Raw genomic sequence first — 25,409 nt, forward strand, 5'->3', positions numbered from 1 at the left:
ACGGGAGACATTTGTTCTGAATGGGGCTGGATTATTATCCGTCCCCCTATTTTTATTGATTTATTTTGATAGATAATTAAGGTTTATATTCAATTAATGACTTAGGTTTTACTACCTTGAAGAAAAACTTCATAAAGCAAACGCATAGCACATATTATTATCACAAACATTCATAAGTGGTTCTATATGTTAATTTATTTATAAAGCAATGGATGTCGATGAAGCTATTTAATACGATAATAATAATGTAGCTACTTACAAATGTGTTTGTGATTTCATAATATTCTTGATTTTCGTCCAAGATATTAGTAACCTCTACTTCATATTTCGTTAACAAAGGCATGTTTAACTACAAAATGTATACTTATTACAAAATGTCTTATTAGAAAACAGTCAACCACTAAAAAACAAATCGGCAACAGGTTCGATCACAAAGAACCGCGCTTCAACACTGGCCAGCTACAGCCTCCTCGCCCGGACAGACCCGGCCGCTGCAGGTATTGATTTATGAGAGCATTTCCCAGAAATTATCGCACACAACCTCAGACAGATGCACCGATAGGGGGGATGTATGCAGATAGTGTTATCACTTGCACTCACTCAATGAGCGAGCGAGAGGTGGACGTATCTAGTCATCGCTATGTCTGCGGCGACAGGCGTACATCGAAACAGACGGGAGGCATGCGTAATTATTGGTTAATAAAATGTTTGTTAGCTCCGTCTCTCTCTTTGTATCCAAAACGCTTGAAAATGGGATATTGAATATATAATGAAGTAACTTTCTTCGATATAAACAGCAAATTTAATTAAACCAAGAGATGGACTTAATTATAACCGGTGCCACTATTTGTATTGATTCATCGTAACAAAAGATAAAGTAAATACTTATTATGTTCCTTAATTTAGATTTTAGCTCCCCTAAGAAAAAAGATTTGAAAAGCTTCATTAACAGAATGCAGAACTTATAACCTATGAAATGGATAAATAAGTAGCTTATTGTATTAATAATATTTAGTTAGTAAAGATAATGAAGTTGCTACTTACAAACGTGTTTATTACTTCATGATAATCACGATTTTCGTCCAATTCATGAGTAACGTCAATTTCATATTTCGTTACAAAAGGCATTTTTAATCACCGATGTATACGGAATAATGTCTTATCGATAGATTAATCAATCACTAATGAACTAATCGACAAAAGGTACGATCACTAAGAACCGCGCTTCAACACTGGCCAGCTACAGCCTCCTCGCCCGGACAGACGCGGCCGCTACAGGTATTGATTAATGAGAGCATTTCCCAGAAATTATCGCACACAACCCCCAGACAGATGCACTGATAGCGGGGATGTATGCAGATACTGTTATCACTTACACTCGCTCAATGAGCGAGCGAGCCAGAGATGGACGTATCTAGTCGTCACTATATCTGTGACGGCGTACATCTAACAGACGCAAGACTTGCGTTTAGATACATCTGTCTCTTTCATACATTAATTTTTAAGAACGTTTGAAATATGTATCATGAGCAAATATGTCCACCTCTTCTGAGCTTATTAATTAACATGTAGAATTGGTAAAAAATATAACATATTCGTAATAACTGTTATTCAGGTCTTGGCTTTAGTAGTAAATAAGAAAAATTAATTTGCGTCAAATGCTTAGATTAGGTATACCTAATAAAAAATTCTATAAGTTAATTGTCGCTCATTTCATTATACTTAGTAACTGTTTGGGATAATATTTTAACATAAAATATAATAAAAAAATTGGAAAAAATATTTCGATACTTACAAACATGTTCTTGAATTCAACGTAATCTTGATTATCTTCGTAGAAATTAGTTACTTTAATTTCAAATTTAGATCTCGCCGAGGGCATACTTAGTAACCGATGTTTATATGTCCTCAATAAATATATTCAAGCACTAAATAACCAATAGGCAACAGGTACGAACGCGAAGCTCCGCGCACTAGCACTGGGAGACCTGCTACAGCCTCCTCGCCCGGACGCGGCGAGTACAGGTATTGATTTATGGGAGAATTTCCCAGAAATTATCGCACACAGCCCCAGAGACATAGCTCAGACAGATGCATTGATAGCGGAGGTGTATGCAACTACTGTTATCTCTACCACTTGCTCAGTGTGCGCTCGAGAGACAGATATACTGTCAACCGCGTATCAAGTTGCCCTATAGAACTCTTTAACACTGTAATAGAGGCGAATTTGCGGTGAATGACAACCGACCTAAGTTGATATGCTGGTGACTGTACTTATCTGTACATAGACGTGTTTACAAGCACACCTGTGTATGTTTACAAACTATGAAACTCTGTGTTTGATTGGTTAAAATGTGTAACCCCGTCTCCCTCGAACCTTGATGTCTAAAAACGAAAAACGATAGTTGTTTTTCCAAATATGTCTATCTCTTGTACGCATGTTTAATGAAAGCGAGGGATGGCGTATCTAGTCATCGCTATATCTATGTGGACCGGCGTACATCGCAACGAGCATTTTAATTGGTTAATAAATGTCTGGTACTATTATGGAATAGAAAGAAATGACTTATAACATACCGAAGAACGTAGCTGGGACACTAGAAGTGTCCTTTGCTAAGGCGAGCGTTCGGCATTCTGTTTAAATCATTGTCCATTTAAAAATGTGTCCAAAGTGGAGCTGTAAGATTAGTTATGTCATGCGATCCCATAATGCCCACAAAATGGCCGTCCGTAAAAAGGATTTCTCATTCTAAAAAGACAAAAAGTAAACTAAGGTTTGTCGGACGAAAAAGAACATTGTACCATGAGAATGGTTAAATAATGACGAAATAATATTGATTACTTCGATTCCTATAAGCTTACTGCTACTGAATGTAAACTTCCCATTACTTATAATTATGAATTCTACCAAAGTGCAGATTTTTTTAAATTAGTTCAATTTAATTTTAATATATACATACCTACATATAATCACGTCTATATCCCTTGCGGGTTAGACAGTTAACAGTCTTAAAAATACAGATAGGCTACGTTCAGCTATTTGGCTTAATGAAAGAATTGAGATTCAAATAGTAACAGGTTGCTAGTCCATCGCCTAAAAAAAAGAATCTCAAGTTTGTTAGCCTATCCCTTAGTCGCCTCTTACGACATCCATGGGAAAGTAATGGAGTGGTCCTATTCTTTTTTGTATTGGTGCCGGGTACCACACGGCACTTAATTTTAATATAGATCTCACTTTTAATTCGTTTCAGCAGTTAAAACTAACATTATATTACAATTTTCTTATTCAATCATAGCCCAAGTAAATTTGCAAACTATGTAATGGCAAAATTTATTCGAAATCGACTATCGCAATAAAAGCGAAACTTCGTTTTATAAAAAGTAAGTCTTGCGCAACTCAAGAGACCCTTAAACTTGGCCTTAACCCTGACCGTAAAAATAGGAACTTATACCTGTTTTCTAAGTAGAAAAAAACGAGCAAGCCATGCAGAACGTATAGGGGACGGCTACTCCCGCGCCCTCTTTAAATCGATAAAATGTATCTATGGACAATGGATACAGGTTAAACTGACCATAAAAGTAATTAGGACTAAATCTGACAAAGTCAGATAATGAGCTATTCAGAGGTTCAAACGCCAGTTTATACAATACCAACTATTTAAACATCCCAATCATAAGTATACCAACAAAATTAAGTTTTGAACTTAGAAAAAGGACATAAACTACTTTTTGATCATTCTTATAGGAATGGCGAAAACGGGTATTTTAGTTGAACGCGGGAGAAGCTACGAGCGAAAGCTAGTGAAGAATAAAATTACGTTCTGTTTGTCTTTTACGAACCAACGGTTTCATCGGTGAACCCGTTTCAGAATAAAATCCATCGAATCGAGGTACCATTCTATCGAAACAAAAACGGACTCTCAAGTGATGTTGAAAATTGAAAAACGAATATATGAATAAAGTTCAATTTTAGCAGAAAAAAAAATTCACAATATTAGGCACCACTATTAAAACTATATAATTCATTTTAAATCTATACTTCAGGAAAAGGCACGAAGCGCTTTGACATTTCGTAGCATCTTTAACATTCTTCGTAGTACCTCTACGAATTATCGTAGCACTCCTACGGTTCATCGTAGCACCTCTACGAATGATCGTAGTACCTCTACGCTCGTAGCAACTGTATTTTTTTTATCAATTCTTAATAATTTCTTCTTGTTTTCCTCTCTGTGTAAAGAACTTACATAACACAGTTATCAAACATAACACTATAACTGGATGCAAAATATAAAAATTATGATTTATTTTTCCTAAAAATTACCTATTAAAAACCATAACCCATGCAAATTTTCTTTATGAAAACGGCTAAGATGGGTATATTTTATATGAAAGTGAATGAGTGACGTCATCGGTATAAGGATAAATCTTCAGTAAATACTTCATAATACGTTGAACGTGATTAAGAGATGCGGTGGCCTGAGACGGTTTTGACAGATCAGGTACTACGCCGTAACCTTGAACTTGCAAAGTTAAATTTAATTAAACAATAAGCTAACCAAAAACTGTCCAATAAACTGAAAGTACTCAAATTGGCAATATAAGTAACAAAATTAACTGATACAAGCAACATGTTGTCTGTAATGTGAATGAGGAAAGACCTTGCATACAAACCTATTCAGTTTGATTGCAACGTCTCTCATATTGTGATTGTTCAGGTCATAACTGTACATGTATTACAGTACAGTAATTATGTAACGTGTATCACTCACGTATATACCGGACCTTGAATCATGTGTGGGAGTGAAACGCGGGCGCAACGCGGACGTGTTACCTTTACGGCCGCCGCGGCGCAACTGACTCTTCGAAGAACACTCGGAGACTGGGTGTTGACACCCCCCACCCCTTTCCCCCTTCGCCGTTGACTATAATGTGCTCTGGACTTCTTGTTAGCCATGTTAAATTGAGCCCTATTGATTTGCGCCATTTTGGAGCTGATATTGCCGGCAACTATGGCAAGTTAATCAGCTTCTTTTTATTGTGAATTTTGGAACATACACTTATTTCATCAAACAGGAAAATGTATCAATATTTCGATTCGAATCTGGAAGGGCATGATGAGAAAATAACTTTTTCTGATTGGCCTGGGGCTTGGATGTTTCTCTATATAAGTATTTATTGTAAAATATAGTATCGTTAAGTTAGTATCTAACTAACGAGGCTAACTCAATCTTTGCAATTTGTCCCGTATATATTTATTTATTTATGTAATAAAAAAAACATTTCTCCATTCAAACGGCCCATGCACACAACACGGCGTGGAGTTGCATCTAATCATCAATTTTAGCACCCAGTACACTCCGTGGAGAGTTTCTCTAAGTGCACCCCTAGACTTCATACGAAACCTACATTATAAATCAAATAAATGTTTTGATCCAGTAGTTTTGACTGTGCTTTTGAATGTCAGTCAATATATCAGACTGTCAGTGTCCTCTTTTATATGTATAGATATTTTAGTCCAGCGTACTTATATTAAACATGTCTGTGCCCCGCGCCGTCGCATAAATGTATGCTGGCGCCCAACGTGGGGCTACCGGTCAATCCCTATTCCAATGTTTGGGGATTACATTCGTGTGTTTCAAATGAGTTTGAATATAGAATGGAAGTTGTAATTGGTTATGTCAATTTTTAACTCGTATGTGATCGCGAAAGGTATTTTTATTACAGATTGATTTGGAGGGGTTTGGAACTGAAATAAAAAAATTGAGTTTGTTCTTCTTAACTATTACTCTTGTCGATTGAGTTAAGTGGATGGAGTTATTTTGGTTTATGTTGGTATATTTATACGTTTACTTTTTCTTTAATTTGATAAAAATACTTAATTGTTGGTCTTTCTCTTCACCCCTGTCCATTGATTACGAGTTTTGTCCAACTATTGAAATCTCTCTTTACTTTTTTATTTAGGTCTAATTATGACTTCTTTTCATTTGAAATAAACTTTAGTATAGCTTTATGTAATGCATAAAAAAATATCTTTACTTGCCAATAGAACACAGTTTACAATAAAAGTAACAAACATTATTGGTATTTACTGAGGTCTGGGAGATTAAGCGATCCATGCCTACATGACAGGACATCTCCGAACTACGTAAAAAAAAAACTAAGTAAAAAGTCATAGCAAAGAAAGAGCATCACTTTATCAAACGTTAAAAACTCCTTTCACCTTAATGTTACTTGTTAGACAGTTATTTCTGAAATTTACGAGAATTCACCACTAGACTACCCATAGATGTCATAAATGGCGACTAAAGTATACGGTTATTAAGTTGGGATTCTTTTTTTAGGCGGTGGACTAGCAACCTGTCACTATTTAGATCTCAATTCTATCGTTAAGCCAAACAGCTGAACTTGACCTATTCTTTTCAAGACTGTTGGCTCTGTCTACCCCGCAATAGATATAGACGTGATTATATATAATATGTATTGATTTAATTAAATAATGGGTTTCACAAAAATGTATACGTCATATTCTGTTTATACCTAGAGGCGAAAAACGTTTTTATACACGAAGATTAAACTTTTTTGTAGGTTCATATTTTAAAAAGATCGAGTAATTAACAGTAGGCATAATACTTTTCATTATACTCAAAATAGTTTATACAGCACAGTCAAAACTATATTACGATGAAGACATCGGCTAAGGAAATTTTTGGAAGTAGATTCAGTCAAACAATAACTCAGATTCTGTGATAATTGTAGAAAAAAAAAGAAACATAAATAAACTAAGGATGTATAAATAAAACAAAAAACTATGAAATGAAAATAATATAATATCGATACAATATGATATTTATACAATTACAATTCAACTTAACAATATAATTGTTATCACATTACGCTCTTCTCGCGTTTCAGGTACATTTCAAAATAAATGTAGTTTTGGAATTATAAAATTAATAATTAGAATATGTATAATTACATGTCAGGGTGTTATTCACGTCATTGGATTATATTAAAACTGATAATTAGTACATTAAAGATGACTAAAAACTAAATGAGAAATAAAGCAATTAAAAAATAAAAAACATTTTAAGGTAAACACAAAGTAAGATGACTTATTATTCACATTATTCTTTGCAAAAGAACACAGTAAATTTAATCATAGTTTGCATAAATTGTGTATTGTATTAAACTTTAAATTAAACGATGAATCTGTAACTGATTTTGAAACAATAAAAAAAAAATTAATAATAAATGCAGCGTAATCAATCGTTGCGTATTTAACAATAATAATGTATAATATAATTATATAAATAAAGCACGGCCTTTGTTTCTATATGAAATTGTATTCGATATGTAGTTGGTAAAGGTGTATTCAGATGATAGACTTTAAATAAAACCTATTTGTTTAGAATATTATGCAACACCTGTATTTAGACAATCGAACTACATCGGTTCGTTCTTTTGCGGTAAAATAACGTGACACTTTGGAATACCGCGTAAAGCGAAATTAGTCTTGCGAACGCAACATTAGAGTTCCAAAACTTATTCATTTCTTGTTCCATACGAAATCTATTAAAGAGATTATTTCACATTTTCTTTAGTTTTTACATTCTTTCATATTGGTAAAGCTAATGATAATATTTTTTTCTTCATAACGCTAAAACATTGTCTGAAGCCACAAAGGGAAGATCTTCCTAGGCTAGGTGTTATGCCTGGGGAACCGCGGCTCCGACGATGTTGAGTCGGAGGTGGTATTTATGCTCCAATCCGTGAAATCTTTGTTTGCGCGATTTAGACCCTTCGCTGATATTGGCTGAGCGCGTCATTCTCTTCGCTATTGACAGTTGGTGTGTGACATAAGTGATGTTGCCACACTGTCTGTTATTTTTGTAAAACTCAGGTCAAATCAAAGTTTCTAGGTTAGGTTAAAGTCTATCATGTGAATATGCACAAACTTACATACATATAATGTGCCTACAGTGACACTATTCTATAATATGTGCGCTACTTTGTGCTCGATTTTTATATTTCAACCACATTTTGTGTTTTTAAGTACTAACCCTAGATTACTAGAGGGACCATTCTGAACTGAAACAAAAATAAAATTAAAATTAAAAAGGAACTAATATGTAAAAAAAGAAACAAAATTTAATGAGTAAATTGTAAAGGTTTAATGTATTATTTCTTTTCACTTAAACGAGTTTAAGTTTTATGATAGGCTGTAATTAACAAGCGCTATTTAGTTATCGATGTGAGCCATCTTCATAAACGGTCTGGTTTTTCTATACATACATTTTCTCCCGTAAGATACGAGAACTTCCTAGTATCAATTGTTACGTTCCGTAAGACTTTGCTTGCGAGTTTTAACTTTACAATAGCGCCATCTAGTAACAAAATTGTAATGACAATTGTTACTTTAGGTTGGTAGTCCTTCGAGAGTAGGATAGACTAATTGGGTTTGGAGACTTCCAAAAATTGTGCTTGCGAGTTTTAACTTTACATTACTGACATCTGGTTACAAATTATTTAAACAATCTATACCTGTTTACCTCCTTGCGATACTAGCGTCCTGCGGGAACTGGGCAGGCTATTGTCCTCTACATTGTTCATACATACACATGGTCACGTCTATATCCCTTGCGGGGTAGACAGAGCTAACAGTCTTGAAAAGACTGAATGGCCACGTTCAGTTATTTGGCCTAATGATAGAATTGAAATTCAAATAGTGACAGGTTGCTAGCCCATCGCCCAAAAAAGAATCCCAAGTTTGCAAGCGTATCCCTAGTCGCCTTTTACGACGTCCATGGGAAAAACATGAAGTGTTCCTATCCTTTTTTGTATTCTTTTTTCTACATTGTAGTTTGAGAAAAAACTTTACTTGCGAGTTTCAATTTTAAGAACAGCGCCATCTAGTTCCGAATTAATTAAACAATCATCATTACCTGAGGTTTGTAGTCTTCTTATACGGTCTCGCGTTTCTGTACACGTTCCCCCCTTGCGATACTAGCGTCCCTCGGGAACTGGCCGGGCTGATGGCCGTGTGGAGTGACTGAGGTGACCCGGACGAGCCGGATAACCGCCGGATACGGGATTCTACCTCCTCGTTAGTGGGGGTTTCGTCACCTAAACAAAGTTATGATTGATTTATTCCACACAAACATACAAAAATACAAATCTTTCCTCTTTATTATTAGTGTGGATGTAACGGTTTGCATATGAATTTTCAGCGGTTGACACTTCATACTCTTACTCTGTATCATTGACTACCTACGTTACTTGTATGACGTGACTCTTAATAGTTAAAAAAATTAAGACGGTTTCTGTCCTAAACAAGATTATCTATAGCTTATCTTATAAATGAAAAGATACATTCAATTAAAGATTCCGCTACGCCTCTTCTTACTAGTCAAAAGCCTGGGAGCAGTGTATACTATCCAGACTGCAGATTTTGTTCACTGATAGAGTAATATTTAAATAATTATGAATTTAAAATGGAGTTTCCCATCACATTTCAAATGAATAAAAAACATTTATGGCGTCAAGTTTGACGGCTTCTGTTGTGCAGCGGTAGTGCGCTTGTCTGTGACACCGGTGGTCCCAGGTTCGAATCTCGGCCAGGGCAGGATGAGAAACGAACATTCTCTAATTAGCCTGGGTAGTAAATGTATATCTATATAAGTTTTTATTACAAAATATCGTATCGTTGAGTTAGTTTCTTGTAATACATGTCTCGAACTTTCTTCGAGGTTAACTCAATCTGTGTAATCTGTCCCTTATGTATATTTGCCTATGTCTGACATGTGCCGTGTAGTTCTGGCACCAATATAAATAGGATCACTCCATCTCTTTCCTATGGATTTCGTAAAAGGCGACTAAGGGATAGGCTTATAAACTTGGCATTCTTCTTTTAGGCAATAGGCTAGCAACCTGCAATGAATCTCAATTCTAACATCAAGCCAAACAGCTGAACGTGGCCTGTCAGTTTCTCACGGCTGCTGTCTCTGTCCACCCCGCATGAGAAATAGACGTGATTGTATACGCATGAACGAGTTACCATTTCGACTGCCGACGGGCGTCCGCCTGGTGAGATCCGGCGAGCTTTGTTAGTTAAGCCAAACAGCTGAACGTGGCCTGTCAGTTTCTCAAGGCTGCTGTCTCCGTTCACCCCGCATGAGAAATAGACGTGATCATATACGTATGAACGAGTTACCATCTCGACTGCCGACGGGCGTCCGCCTGGTGAGATCCGGCGAGCTTCCCCAGGGGCTCAGCGCGCCCAAAGGACTCGACAGGCCCGCCGTCACCAACGTATCATCCTCGTCTTCAGACTCTGAAATAAATTAAAAGAATTCTCACTAATACTGCCCTGGTATAACTAAAATGCCGTCATCTGCCAAATACTTGTTTTAAGTAAAACGTCAAAAACTGCGGTAAAAATTTAAACTGATGCCATTCATCAATGAGAACTATTGCCTATTTATGACTTAAAGTTACCAAAAAGTCGTATATACAGATCGAAAGAGATTTTTTTTTTATTTTACGACGACGTTTACGACGACGACGAAAGAGATGGAGTGGTCCCATTCTTTTTTGTATTGGTGCCGGGAACCACACGGACATGCCGGGAACCACACAGACAGTAATATTAATTAATATTACAATTTAACAAATTAGACTAATATTACAAGTGCGAAACAAAGTTAATTTGTTTGTTATTCATGCCGTACCCGGCACCAATATAAAATACGGCATCTCTTTCACATGGATGTCGTAAAATGCTACTAAGGGATATACTATAAACTTAGGATTCATCTTGTATGGCATAACTAATTAATAAAAGATATATCGTTGTCTTAGAAAAATAAAAATGCATACCATTGTAAACATCAAAGAAGTTTTCTTTCGACTCATTATGCGACGATTTCTTCTTTCGCTTGCTCTGAAACAATAAGACGGAAATAATACCTGAAATATTTTTGTTATTTTTCTACCTAACTATATAAGTCGAAAAATGACGAAATTTTCTACATATTTTTCATTTGGCAATCCTTTCTCGGATTTGTCACATGAATGGCGAGAAACCAGTTTGTAAATTAAAATTATAAAATTCAGTACTAATTCCTCATTTAGTTTGTAAATTAAAATTATAAAATTCGGTACTAATTACTAATTTCTCATTTGTCACTCAAAGATTTCTCGGAATTCTTACTGGTATGCGAGAAACCCGTTTGTACATTAAAATATTTTAATTTGTTCTAATTAAGTGATTTACAATTGAAAGTATGGTTATAACTTTCTCGCTTTAAACTTTTAGACATACAAGTATTTAATCCCAAAATTGTGTTAACATTATTATTAGCTGTTGCTCGCAACTTCGTCCGTCTTGAAGCTCTATAAATTTTAACTTAATGTAATTCCATAGACCAAGAAACGTTACCGAAAAGTTTCTTGAAAATCCGTTACGTAGTTTTTGCAAGAAAGACTAACAAACACACATCCTAACAAACTTTCGCTTTATATATTAATAGGATAAGTAGAAACTAGGATTGACTATAATTATTACTAACCTTAGTGAGTTCTTCAGCTACGGACATCTCTAATGCGTGATGCGTCCGCGCAAGCGCTGCCAACGCCTCTTCCAGTACACGATTTCTCTCTACCTGCGAATTTTAAAACTTGTGTTTATTGCATTTAAAATAACACCTATCACTTAAAAGTTAGGATACAAATTTCTATTTTGAGCAGATCAAATTATTATTGTGTAAACATCTATATCTTTTGCAACTCTTCCCATTGGGATTCTTTTTTAGGCGATGCTAACTATCAACCTGTCACTATTTTAATCTAAATTCCATACAGCTGAACATGGCCTTTCAGCGTTTTCAAGACTGCTGTCTCTGTCTACCCTGCAAGTGAAATAGACGTGTTATATGTATGTACTAGCAGTGCCCGCAACTTCGTCCGCGTGGAATAGTTATTATTGAAGCCCTCAAGGATGAATGATTTTCCCCGTTTTTTTTCACATTTTCCATTACCCCTTCGTTCCTAATAGTTGCAGCGTGATGTTATATAGCCTAAAGCGTTCCTCGATAAATGGTCTATTCAACGCAAAAATTATTTTTCAATTCGAACCAGTAGTTCCTGAGATGAGCGCGTTCGAACAAACAAACAAACAAACTATTCAGCTTTATAATATAAGTATATATATTTATAGCCTAAAGCCTTCCTCGATAAATGGTCTATTCAACACAAAAATAATTTTTCAATTCGAACCAGTAGTTCCTGAGATTAGCGCGTTCTAACAAACAAAGAAACAAAATGTTCAGCTTTATGCCGTGTGGTTCCCGGCACAATACAAAAAAGAATAGGACCACTTCATCTCTTTCCCATGGATGTCGTAAAAGGCGACTAGGCGGTAGGCTTATAAACTTGGGATTCTTATTTTAGGCGATGGGCTAGCAACCTGTCACTATTTGAATCTCAATCCTATCTTTAAAGCCAAACAGCTGAACGTGGCCTACAGTCTTTCCAAGACTGTAGGCTCTGTCTACCCCGCAAGGAAAATAGACGTGACTATATGTATGTATGTACGTGTACCTCTTTGGCGAGCCTGGCGGCGTCGCGGTCGCGCGCCTGCGCCACGAGCGCGGCGCAGTGCCGCAGCGCCGCCAGCGCGCCCGCGCCCGAGCCGCACGCGTGCTGGAAACGCTGCGGATACTCATTTTATTATTAATAATTAATAAATAAATATAAACGGGACCAATTACACATATTGAGTTAGCCTCGAAGTAAGTTCGAAACTTGTGTTACGAGATACTAACTCAACGGTACTATATTTTATAATAAATACTTATAAAGATAAACATCCAAGACCCCGGCCAATCAGAGAAAGTTCGTTTCTCATCATGCCCTGGCCGGGATTCGAACCCTGGACCTCCGGTGTCACAGACAAGCGCACTACCGCTGCGCCACAGAGGCCGCCGAATAGGCTATTTGACAAAGTTCTAAAAACTATCTTAGGGTATTTATTTGTTTATAAGGAGCCCTACAAAAATACTTTTCTGCCTTTATGACAGCTATTTTATTAAAAAATCGAAAAAGAAAATGAAATATTCAAATATGCCGCCAAAACGCGACTTTTAGCAATATGGCGGCCATAGCATGCAGTGACGTAAATTTCGTGTAAATATCATACAAAGCTTTTGATTTTCTCTTGTTTTATTTAACTTGTGCCACGTCATATGTGTGAAAATTATTAAAATGAGTTCCTATAAATGTTGTGCAGTGCCTCAATGCACTAATACAACAATAAAATCTCCTACGAAACTGTTTTTTTCTATGCCGATGGATTTGAATATTCGCAAGAAGTGGTTTCAGATATGATCTAAGATCTTTCACATTCCTCAGTTCGGCAGCATAGAAATCTGGATTGTCTTTAAAGAAGACAATCCAGATATCTTCTTCCAACCATTATTGCATCCACTTTTGGTAGGTTTCGACTGTCAGCTTTTGCGGAATTGGTTTCCATTATTAAATACCTATGTTATCTGAGTATCTAATCCCGAGCGATCAAACACTTATAAAATCTTGAAAAATAATAGCGAACACTGAGGAACGGTACGATCGACAGTCTGTTTATGGATAATTGACGTCATAATAGAAATAGCCAATCACGTTCGTTTTTAGTCACGTGACAGCTGCATATAAAAACCTAATTTTCTGAGACGGATTTTGTTTAAATAATGCAATATTTTTATCTCGCGTTATTACAAATCGCTCCAAAAAAATAATATTAAGACTGATGACATAAAAGAAATGTATATTTTTAACATCACGCCTCTTTCCCGGAGGGGTAGGCAGAGACTACCTCTTTCCACTTGCCACGATCTCTGCATACTTCTTTCGCTTCGTCCACATTCATAACTCTCTTCATACAAGCTCGGCGGTTTCGGGTACTTTTGACCTGACCCTTTACCAGGACGTCCTTAATTTGATCAAGATACGTTCGTCTAGGTCTTCCCACTCCGACCTTTCCCTCCACACTCTCCTTGTATATCTGCTTAGTCAACCTGCTTTCATTCATCCTCTCCACATGACCGAACCATCTTAACATACCCTTTTCTATTCCTGTAACTACATCTTCTTTCACATCACAACATTCCCTTATCACGCTGTTCCTTATCCTGTCACTCAATTTCACACCCATCATACTCCTTAACGCTCTCATTTCCACTGCATTTATTCTGCTTTCATGCTTCTTTTGCCATACCCAACTTTCACTCCCATACATTAATGTCGGGACCAACACGCCCCTGTGCACAGCCAGTCGAGCCTTTTTGGATAGTTTCTGACTGCTCATAAAGGCATGCAAAGCTCCATTCACCATGTTCCCCGCGTTCACTCTCCTTTCAATATCACTATCATACTTGCCATCTGATGTAAACTTTGATCCTAGATATACGAACTCTTTCACTTGCTCCACTTTTTCTCCTCCAATCAAAATATTACATGCTGTCATTTCTTTCTCCATTTCAAAAACCAGTGTTTTAGTTTTACTTACGTTCACTTTCATTCCTTTCTCTTTTAAAGCTTCATGCATACAGTTTACCATCTCCTGTAACTCCTCCGCTGATGACGCCAGTATAACCTGATCGTCGGCATAGAGCAGACATTTGACGAGTAACTCATTCATCCTTAATCCACTTTTAGACTCTTTCAAATCTGTCAAACAGCTATCCATAAATAGGTTGAACAGCCACGGTGACGCAACACATCCTTGCCTAACGCCTTTCTCAATCTTAAACCACTCAGTGTGCGCTCCGTTTATCCTGACACAAGCACTCGAATCCTCATATAAGGATTTCAGTGCTCGTATTAAGAGACTGCTCACCCCATGCAAAGAAAGTGCTGACCACAATTCATTCCTCTCAACTCTGTCATAGGCCTTTTCCAGATCTACGAATGTGCAATAGACTTTTTGACTCTTGGCCAAAAACTTTTCGGCTATGCACCGCAAGGAAAAGACCTGATCAGTACATCCCATTCCCTTTCGAAATCCCGCTTGAGCATCCCATATTTTGTCATCAGTTTCATTCCTGACTCTATTAATCAATACCTTAGCATACAATTTGCCGACGACGCTAAGCAGGCTTATACCACGATAATTTTTGCAGTCCAGCTGTGACCCTTTTCCTTTGTAAAGTGGCACGATAACAGCCTTACACCAATCTTTTGGTACTCGGCCGCTTCTCCAACACAAATTGAAAAGGCAGTACAACTGACTAGCTACTACGCCTTTTCCTGCTTTAAGCATCTCGACCGACACTCTATCACACCCAGCAGCCTTTCCCGCTTTCATACTCTTAAGTGCTTCCACAATTTCGAACATTTCAATTTCGCCTTCCATCTCATTCTCTTTTTCTTCGCTATAGCAGAAATCTTTCTTATTTCCTTCCTTTTTTTCAAATAAACTTTCAAAATAGTCCTTCCATATCTTTAGTACACATTCTTCTCCTTTCACAACGCTACCATCCTGGCATCTGATCCTAGTCAGCTCTTTGGTTATAGTATTTCCTCGGGCTGACCTTACGGATTTCCAGAATACTTTCAGATTTGACTGAAAGTCTTCTAATAGCCTTTTATCAAAATCCTCTTTATACTCTTCTTTCTTTCTAATCACAGCTTTCTTAACCAAATCTTTCATTTTCTTATATTCCTTACGTGCTTCATTCACATTTTCATCTATAACCTCTTGCATTCTTAAGTTAGCTTTTGCTGCTAACAAATCCAGCCATGCTTTCTTCTTTAATCGCACAAGTTCTTGCACATCTTTACTCATCCACGCATTTTTGTGATTTTTTCCTTTCCTTCTTCTACTTACACCACACACTTCAACAGCTACTTTCACAATTCTTTCTTTAAATTCCTTCCATCCATCTTCAATATCGCTCATTTCCTCTAAATCTTCAAATTCATCCTTCAGTCTATTAATATACTTCTTCCCTACATCCATATCTTGCAAATTTTCTACTTTTACTCTTTCCAAAGCGCTGGTTTGCTCCCTTACCCTGTGCCGCCAGCGATTGAAGATACCCCTTATCCGGGATATCACCAGTAAATGGTCCGAGTCAATGCCAGCACCGCGATATGCACGGGTATCCAGCACTTTGTTCTTCAATCTTTCATCTACAATCACAAAGTCTATCATACTTTTTAAAATACCTTCCACTCTTGTGTAGGTGTGGATCTCTTTATGTTGAAACATTGAGTTCGACACAAAAAGATCCCACTCTAGACAAATTTCTAATACACTTCTTCCATTATCATTCACCTTTTCGTCACCAAACGCACCAAGCACCTTTTCATATCCATCACGCTTTACACCCACCCATCCATTAAAATCACCTAACATAATAATCTTCTCATTTGGCTTGGTAACTTTCAATACTTCTCTTACACTATTCCAGAACTCCTCGTTTTCGCTTTTTCCTGATGTTGTACCCCTCGAACCCACATCCCAAGGTGCATAAACACCTAGAACGAAGATCCGAGTGATTCCAACTTTCAGCCTAATCCATAGAAGACGAGGGCTGACACACTCATACTCATTCACGCACTCAGCCATTCGTGCAGAAAGAATTAGACCGACCCCTTGACAGCCTCGGCTGGTACTGGAAATTCCAGACCAATACGCCGTGTAAGGGCCGTGCTGCGTCGCGTCGCATCCTTTCCGCTTCGTTTCATTCACGCACAACACATCCAAACGTCTTTCATCCATCATCTGGCATACTTCCTCAATCTTATCCTTCATTCCTCCTCTTACATTCATCGTCGCAAAGCGGCTTTCAGCAGACCGCATACCGCTCCCGCCGGGAACGAGACGTGATGGGGTGCGGACACCATCGCCGCCATTTATATGCTTTTTAAGGTTCATAATGCGATTCCCACGAGACGCTAGGGAAAAATTTTGTCCGCCCCAGCAGAGCCCCGCATGCCAGGGTAAGGCTAGCCATTACCTGGGGGTCGCCCAACCCCATGGCGGAAGTGGCACGCTCGAGACTAGGCTCGCCCCTAGCCATGCATCCATCGGCGCGGCAGACCTTAGATTGGCAGGGATTTACATTAAAGAGGAATCCCAAGTCTATCCCTTAGTCGGCTCTTACGACATCCGTGGGAAAGAGATGGAGTGGTCCTATTCTTTTGTAATGGTGCCGGGAACCACACGGCTTTACATGTATGTATGTATGTATATTTTTAATACAGTCAAATAGCCTATTATTATATACATGTAGAAAAAAAGACGGACGATGTGTGGCTTGAAAATAAAGTGAAGCATGTGAATGACAGAAAACTTGCCAATTGGTGAGATAATCTATGTCGCATCTATGACATAATTGCTGTCACGCTATTGGTAAGAGTGTGTGCTTGCGGTATGTGTATACATAGTGCGCCCGCATACTATTGGTGATTAATTTTGCCGTATAGTAAAACTCCCTCTGCCTTTACTTTCTACATCTATGATAGAATATAATAGATTCATTTTCAAAATTGGATACAAGGTATCATTTTGACGTCAACATAACTTAAATTTAATTATATCGACTAGCGCTCCTAAAGCGCATGTGTAGAAATAGCGACGGAACAAACTACACTGCAGCATTTTCACCGGACGTCAATTTGCAAATATTGATCGTACGTATGGGAGTCCTCCTTCAATAATAACTTTATTGTTATTTAATAACGGTCATATAAAGATCCTTAAAAATATATGGATTTTTTTGCAAGAACGTTACATACCATATAAGCGGAGTGATGCAAAGAGTTCCCCACGTTCACACTCTTGTCCAAAGCCGCAACAATGGCGGAACATTCACGCAGCTGAGTGTCCAACAACGCTAGGCTGTTCGTAGCCGCTGTCAGCGCGTCTTGCATGGATCCTATTTAAAAAAAAAAATATTCTAAACTTAATTAACATAAATATGATATGTGCCGTATGGTTCGAAATAAAAAAAAGGATTAGGGCCACTCCATCTCTTTTCCATGGATATCGTTTAAAGGCGACTAAGGGATAGGCTTATAAACTTGGGATACCTACTTCTTAAAGGCGATGGGCTAACAACATGTTACTATTTGAATCTCAATTCTATTATATAGTCAAACAGCTGAACGTCACCTGTCAGTCTTTCAAGACTTCTTGCTCTGTCTACCCCGCAAGGGATATAGACGTGATGTATGTGACGTATGTATGAACATTTTCGAAGACGCGTGTCAACATACATACATACATAAAATCACGCCTCACTTTCCCGGAGGGGTAGGCAGAGACTACCTCTTTCCAATGTTACGCGTGTCAACAACGCATTATTATGACGTGAAACGGGACGGCGATATAGTCTTTCGTTATACAAAAATGGCGTCGAGTGTGACATTTAAAAATTTATCACGTTACATTGGTGCCGGGAACCACACCGTCATAAATAAACACATGTTTTTCTTTAAGGAGTAAAAGACCAATATTGGAACTAATGACTGAACCTAAAGGTTTGTTAAAGATCAATATTGGAACTAATGACTGAACCTAAAGGTTTGTTAAAGATCAATATTGGAACTGATGACTGAACCTAAAGGTTTGTAAAAGACCAATATTGAAACTAATGACTGAACCTAAAGGTTTGTTAAAGATCAATATTGGAACTGATGACTGACCTAATGGTTTGTTAAAGATCAATATTGGAACTAATGACTGAACCTAAAGGTTTGTTAAAGATCAATATTGGAACTAATGACTGAACCTAAAGGTTTGTAAAAGACCAATATTGGAACTGACCTAAAGGTTTGCACTCATCGTCGAGGTCTTCCGTGGCCTCCCTCGCCGTGTCCGGGGAAGCCCCGGCCCAGAGATAGTGGCCGGAGTACGCTATATGCTCATTCAGGGCAGTTATCCAGCTCTGAAACACAATTGTCTTTTTTAATCTATACTTACTAATATTATAAAGCTGAAGAGTTTGTTTGTCTGTTTGTTTGAAAGCGCTAATCTCAGAAACTGCTGGTTTTAATTGAAAAATTCTTTTTGCGTTGAATAGACCATTTATAGAGGAAGGCTTAAGGCTATATAACATCACGCTGAAACTATTAGGAGCGAAGAAATAATGAAAAATGTGAAAAAAAAAACGGGGAAAATTATTCATACTTGAGGGCTTCAATGATGCCCAAAATAACTATTCCACCCCTGACCTGGATTCGAACTGCAAACGCAACTGTCTTCTGCCTACCCGACGTTTAGTTGTAGCAAGGTGATTTTTTAATATAGGAAAGTCTTTTGCAGTACCTACTTAAAAGAAATAGACTTTATGCGTTCATTATAGCTAGATGAAACATGAGCTACTTCTAGAAATTCCCATAAGAACAAGTATAGCGGCAATAAATCTATATCTGTGCCGTGCGGTTTCCGACTCAGAATAGAACCAATCCAAATCTTTCCCATGGATGTCGCAAAAGCCGACTAAGGTATAGGCTTATAAACTTGGGATTCATCTTTTAGACTTGCGACCTATTTGAATCTCAATACCATATTTGAGCTATGCAGCTGAAAGTGGCCATTTAGGCTTTATGAGACTGTTGGATCTATTTACCCCGTAAGGAATACAGACGTGATTTTATGCATATGTGAGGAACAGCCAATCTTTGGGAATCCCCGTCATTGAAACCGATCATAATCAAAGCAGGCGCAGTATCGAGCACGGTGGCGCCATCTAGGTAACTTCACGACTTAATTGACGAAGTGGTTGTATTTTTGCCTCTAAACCACGGGTTCTGGGTTCGAACTGTGGGCAGGTCATGATCCAAAACGATCTTTTACTGATTGGCATACTATAATTAGTTCTTACATGGTATAGTTGAGTTAGTGGCCCATAACCTAAATCTCGAACTTACTTTGGGGCTAGTTCATTTTGTGTACTTTTTTCTGTGCAAAACTTATAAAAAAAATAATATTTATCACTGACCTGTCTACAGCCCACCACATCGTTCTCCGTGTGAGGAACGGCCAGTCTATGAGAATCCCCGTCACTGAAGCCGATAACGATCAATGCTGGTTCTGTATCGGGCGCGGTGACAGTGGCGCCATCTAGGTAACTTCACGATTTGTTTTGCCTAAGTGGTTACGTTTTATATCACTATATTACTGATCCTTGATACGTCTCACTGTCAGATCATGATGGAAAACGATCTTTTACTGATTGGCATACAAGTACTTACATGCTTTAGTTGAGTTAGTGATCCATAACCTAAATCTCGAACTTACTTTGAGGCCTGTTCAATCTCTGTATTTTTTTTCTGTGCAAAACTTATAAAAAAAAATATTTATCACTGACCTGTCTACAAGCTACCACATCGTTCTCCGTGTGAGGAACGGCCAGTCTATGGGAATCCCCGTCACTGAAGGCGATCACGATCAACGCCGGCTCTGTGTCGGGCGCGGCGACAGTGGCGCCATCTAGGTAGCTGCGGGCGCGCCACCGTCCGCCCACGCGGGCGGCCTCCGCACGGGAACCGTAGTACAGAAGCACCCCCCTTTGGAGGACTGCCTGGAATTAATTTTGTGGTTTGACTTTATAAAATTTGAAGTGACTGGCAGTATAGACAACTCAATTTGATGACACTTTCTCATAGATAATTATTATTTTTTTAAAGAAATTTACAGTCATGGATACAAGTCTTTCAATGCCCCTCTTGAATTTTTATTTATTTATTACTATCTGTTGCCCAGAATTTTGTTATCTGTAAAAGTTCATATAAAAGCTGCCCCTTAGGAGGGTAGGGATGAAGAAATTTTTGTAAACCAGTTTTTAAGTTGGACCTAACTAATAGCAATAGTTTTCGCATGATACGAGTAAACGTACAGTCAGACAGAAATTATAAAAATCACATTTTTGGCTTTCAAATTCAGACATCGGTCAGTTACTATTTTATCATACGTATAGACAGATATAGATTAATATAAACTTAAACGTAAAATGTACAATAGGTGGACTTAATGCCATAAAGAATTATAAGTCGAACCTTTAACATTTCATTTGTAATGTAACAATTGACCACGCATCATATAATTTAGTTGTGAATACTTCCCACCTTAGACTTAATAACTATTGTCTCATGCAACAAACACATTATAAATAACTCACCCAAACAGGTCTCCATCCCAAAAAGCGGGACCTCTTCAGCAGTGGTCCTTCGAACCTCGAAGCGGTCCTCTGCAACCTTTGTACGGGCCTAACGCTCAACACTTCACGCATCTCGTTGTCTTTCGCTAAATCTATTGCGAACTGGCCTAGAAAAGAAACATGTTTTGACATGTGACTGTGCTACTTCGAAGAAAAAACTATTTATTTACATAGAGAGAGAGACACAGCCGTACTTATGGCTTGGAGAATGTGAGAAAGTTTGATAGAGCAATCATAGTGTTAAGTTTATATTCATTCAAATGGTGTAATCGATTGTAACCTATTTTGTATATGTTCATACATACATAATACATATAGTCACGCCTATATCCCTTGCGGGGTAGACAGAGCCAACAGTTTTGAAGAGACTAATAGGCAATGATCAGTTGTTTGGGTGTATGATAGAAGTGAGATTTAAATAGTGACAGGTTGCTAGCCCATCGCCCAAAAAGAACCCCAAGTTTGTTAGCCTATCCCTTAGTCGCCTTTTACGACATCCATGGGAAAGAGATGGAGTGGTCCTTCCTATTTATTTTTGTACTGGTGCCGGGAACCACACGGCACTAGTAGTAAGATCTTAGATACCTACTTTTTATAATATTATTAGTTACCGTCGCCGCTCACCGTTATTGTTTTTCAGTGTAGTGTCCACCCCGTTCTGCAGTAACAACACCGCTAGTCTTGCGTGACCCCTGTAAGCGGCGCAGTGCAGACATGTGTTGCCCTGTGCGTCCGCGCAGTTTATGTTCGGCGGGTTGGGACTGCTTAGCTGTAATAACAGTTAAAAATTAATAAAGCCCCAATAAATACATACATACAACCGCCGAGCTTGTATGAAGAGAGTTATGAATGTGGATGAAGCGAAGGAAGTATGCAGAGATCGTGGCAAGTGGAAAGAGGTAGTCTCTGCCTACCCCTCCGGGAAAGAGGCGTGATTTTATATATGTATGTATACATACATACATACATATGGTCACGTCTAAATCCCTTGCGGGGTAGACAGAGCCAACAGTCTTGAAAAGACTGAATGGCCACCTTCAGCTATTTGGCTTAATGATAGTATTGAGATTCAAATAGTGACAGGTTGCTAGCCCATCGCCTAAGAGAAGAATCCCAAGTTTATTAGCCCATCCCTTAGTCGCCTTTTACAACGTCCATGAGAACGAGATGGATTGGTCCTATTCTATTTTTTATTGGTGCCGGGAACCACACACACACAATAAACACATGATATCAAAATAATGGATTAATTGAATAGATTAATTTTAATGAAATCTAACATTAAAAAATCCACTTAAAGACACACTTTCTTGATTTGGATAAACAAATTAGTCTATTTTACTTTTAGGGATAACAAAAACAGTTGAGCAAATCTAAAATTCAATTCTCAAATTTGTAACAAGACCATTATCATTTTTATTAAGACTTACCAACTCCTGTATTTCGTCAACCTTCCCCTCCTTGGCAGCAGTCAACAATCTCCTCTCCCTCTCTTGTCGTTCCACTCTCTGTGCCGCTTCCAGCAATCTTTGCACATCTCTTGTCTTGCACACGTCACCAGCTGTCTTCCCTTCTCCGTTCATTATGTTCACGTCCGCATTGTTTTTGAGAAGTAGGATCACTAACTCCTGCAATTAATTTTACTATATGTTATTAGGGGATAGGTTTATGAACTTGGGATTCCTCTGGTAACCAATGGGCTGTAACCTTTCACTATTTGGATCTCAATTCCAACTTATAGCCATACAGCTTTTCAAGACTGTTGACTTTGTCTACCCCATAGGGAATATGGACGTGACTATACGTATACATATTATCAACAGACAAGCTTATGAATGTAGATGAAGTGAAAGAAGTATGCAGAGATCGTGGCAAATAGTAAGATGTAGTCTCTGTCTACTCCCACACCTGGACGGAAAAGAGGCATCATTTTAGGGATGAATCATCAGCGGGGTTAGCATGCACGCGCGCAACGCTACTGACGCTCGATAAACTATCGCTGTTTCGTTTTTTATAATGACGTGAAATGGGACAGCGATAGTTTATCGCGCGATTAAACAAAGTCGCGGGTGCCATGCGCCCGCAGACCGCAAAAAAAATTATTGATTGATAATTGAAAGGAAACATCCATTAAGTTATCACTAAAAAGGTCAAGGGTCGCTATACAATGTACATACATTGTATCAGCTGCCCACAATACACATAAAATATAATTCTCTGAAACACTGGCAATGTTATCAATGCTGTCCTTTATATTTGCTTTTTAAAAAGAGGTTTTTATACTGCAGGAATGAACATTGAATGCCCACATGATTCGAGACTACTTAGAGAAATAGAGCAAAACAGTCACAGAGTGGTACCACAAAGAAAGAAAACGCAGCAAAGTAGTTGGGAAGATGACATAAAGCTCATATCGGGGGCTCTGGAGTGGCACGAGACAGAATCAAGTGTTACTGTTTAAAGGAGGCCTACACCACAAGGCACTCTGAATTGCGAGACATACTGTAACACCAACCTATTGTTTAACCTCTGTTCCTCTGGGAACATCAGGAAATCCTCTTGTGGTACTCACACTACCTTGAGAACCTACAATAACTGACAAGTTCCAGGTATCTAGGCCCATTAGTTACAGCTGTACATTATCTGTCAGTCAGTCAGTAACTCGGTAAAGCAATAATTTTTATATACTTATTCATTGATTACCTCATTCCCAACAAAAGATGCTTTATGCAACGCTGTGTCGCCAGTGTCATTGACCTCGTCTATATTCGCTCCGGCCTCCAAGAGCGCCTCTACAACATCCACATGACCAAAGTATGAAGCTAGATGCAGAGGAGTCCATCCTAAGTTGCTTTTTGATTTGCCTGAAAAATATTAGTTTTTGATTTTTTTTTAAGTTGATTTAAAGAACAAAAAGGATAAAAAAAACATATTGCATGCCAGCACTTCTCTTTCTGTGTACATTGTAGAAGTCAATTAGGAGGAAGTTGAGATGCTTCTTTCAGGTGATGGTCTAGCAACCTGTCACTATTTGAATCTCAATTCAGTCATTATAAGTTAATTATGTGGGGATTATAGCTTTTTCAGGAGTAGTATTGAAGGTACATACATTTGAAAGAGAATGAGTCATAATTCGGGGCCTCTCTTTTTTATTTCAAGTTTTATTTTATTTTTGGAAGCCCTTATAACTTCTTACTATTTTTTTATCAATACTGGATTATGCATTTGTCTTCCACCTGATGGTAAGTGACGGTGAAAACAAAGACTTTTTTTGTTAAGGTAGCCTATCTATTTTCCTTTTATTTTGTACAACAGTCAAAACAACTGATTAAATAACTATTCCAAATATGTTGGTTAGTTTTATTCTGTAGTTACTAACATGTGAAAATGAAATTCTAGGTCAAACATTGTTAGCATCTGTTAAAGAATGCTGCTAAATTAATTGAACTTTTTAGCAATTAATATATAAGATTTCAAAGGTAACTAATTATAAAACAAAAAAGATTTTCAAGTCATACACTAACTTGTAGAATTAACAATTGTTAATAAAATTATTTCTTTCTTTCTTCCAAAGTATGTCCAGATAAGCATCAAGGTGAAATATTTTTGTATACTTTCGTCACAGTCTTATTACTGCAGAGAATCATCAGACCACGTAATAATTTTTAATGCCTAACTTTTAGCAGTTGAACTTACCCTTGCAATTTATATCCAATGTCAACCTCCCTTGAGCCTTGGCTTCTAGAAGGGCTTTCACAACCGAAAGTTCCCCGTGCCTTGAAGAATACAGCAAGGAGTCCTGTGCCTCCAAGGCAGGGCTGTCTGAATCTTCCCGAGACATTGTGATATTGCGAAGTTTATTTATTCTCTGTTTGGGCGTCGCCGATTACTTGGGTTGGATATTTAATATCACTTGTCGTATTAAATTAATTCTGCTTGGTCGACTGCGCGATGAACCGGTTCATCGTTCATTTATTTTATATACATCGCTTGCCGATTAATACAGTCTAATGTCAGTGTAAAAAGCAAATTTATAGCAAAACAAAATCTTGTGCTGTCAAAAGTTCAAAACTGTCAAGCAAGTAGTGTGTGTAGCTATAGTGGTGTGGTGATAGCTCTATCGATAGCTTGAGGAAAAACAGTGTTGATGGTAAACATATATATGTGTCTGCATTTATATTCTACCTT

The 25,409-nt window shown here is 37.8% G+C and overlaps 1 protein-coding gene across 1 annotated transcript; it reads right to left on the bottom strand.

The window, feature by feature from the left end:
- Positions 1–7,951: 7,951 nt before the first annotated feature.
- LOC106129840 (oxysterol-binding protein-related protein 1) lies at positions 7,952–25,286 on the bottom strand. Its single transcript, XM_060951655.1, has 14 exons — positions 24,918–25,286; positions 23,925–24,085; positions 22,652–22,849; positions 21,846–21,990; positions 21,183–21,328; positions 20,373–20,585; positions 18,827–18,947; positions 17,797–17,936; positions 12,598–12,708; positions 11,568–11,660; positions 10,876–10,939; positions 10,211–10,330; positions 8,943–9,123; positions 7,952–8,088 (listed from the first exon to the last, which is right to left on the bottom strand). Exons 1-14 carry the CDS (start codon positions 25,060–25,062, stop codon positions 8,070–8,072), a joined length of 1,857 nt encoding a protein of 618 aa, XP_060807638.1. The 5' UTR covers positions 25,063–25,286; the 3' UTR covers positions 7,952–8,069.
- Between the last annotated feature and the right edge of the window lie 123 nt (positions 25,287–25,409).

The sequence above is a fragment of the Amyelois transitella genome, chromosome 3, assembly GCF_032362555.1.
Source record: "Amyelois transitella isolate CPQ chromosome 3, ilAmyTran1.1, whole genome shotgun sequence".
Classification (NCBI taxonomy): domain Eukaryota; kingdom Metazoa; phylum Arthropoda; class Insecta; order Lepidoptera; family Pyralidae; genus Amyelois; species Amyelois transitella.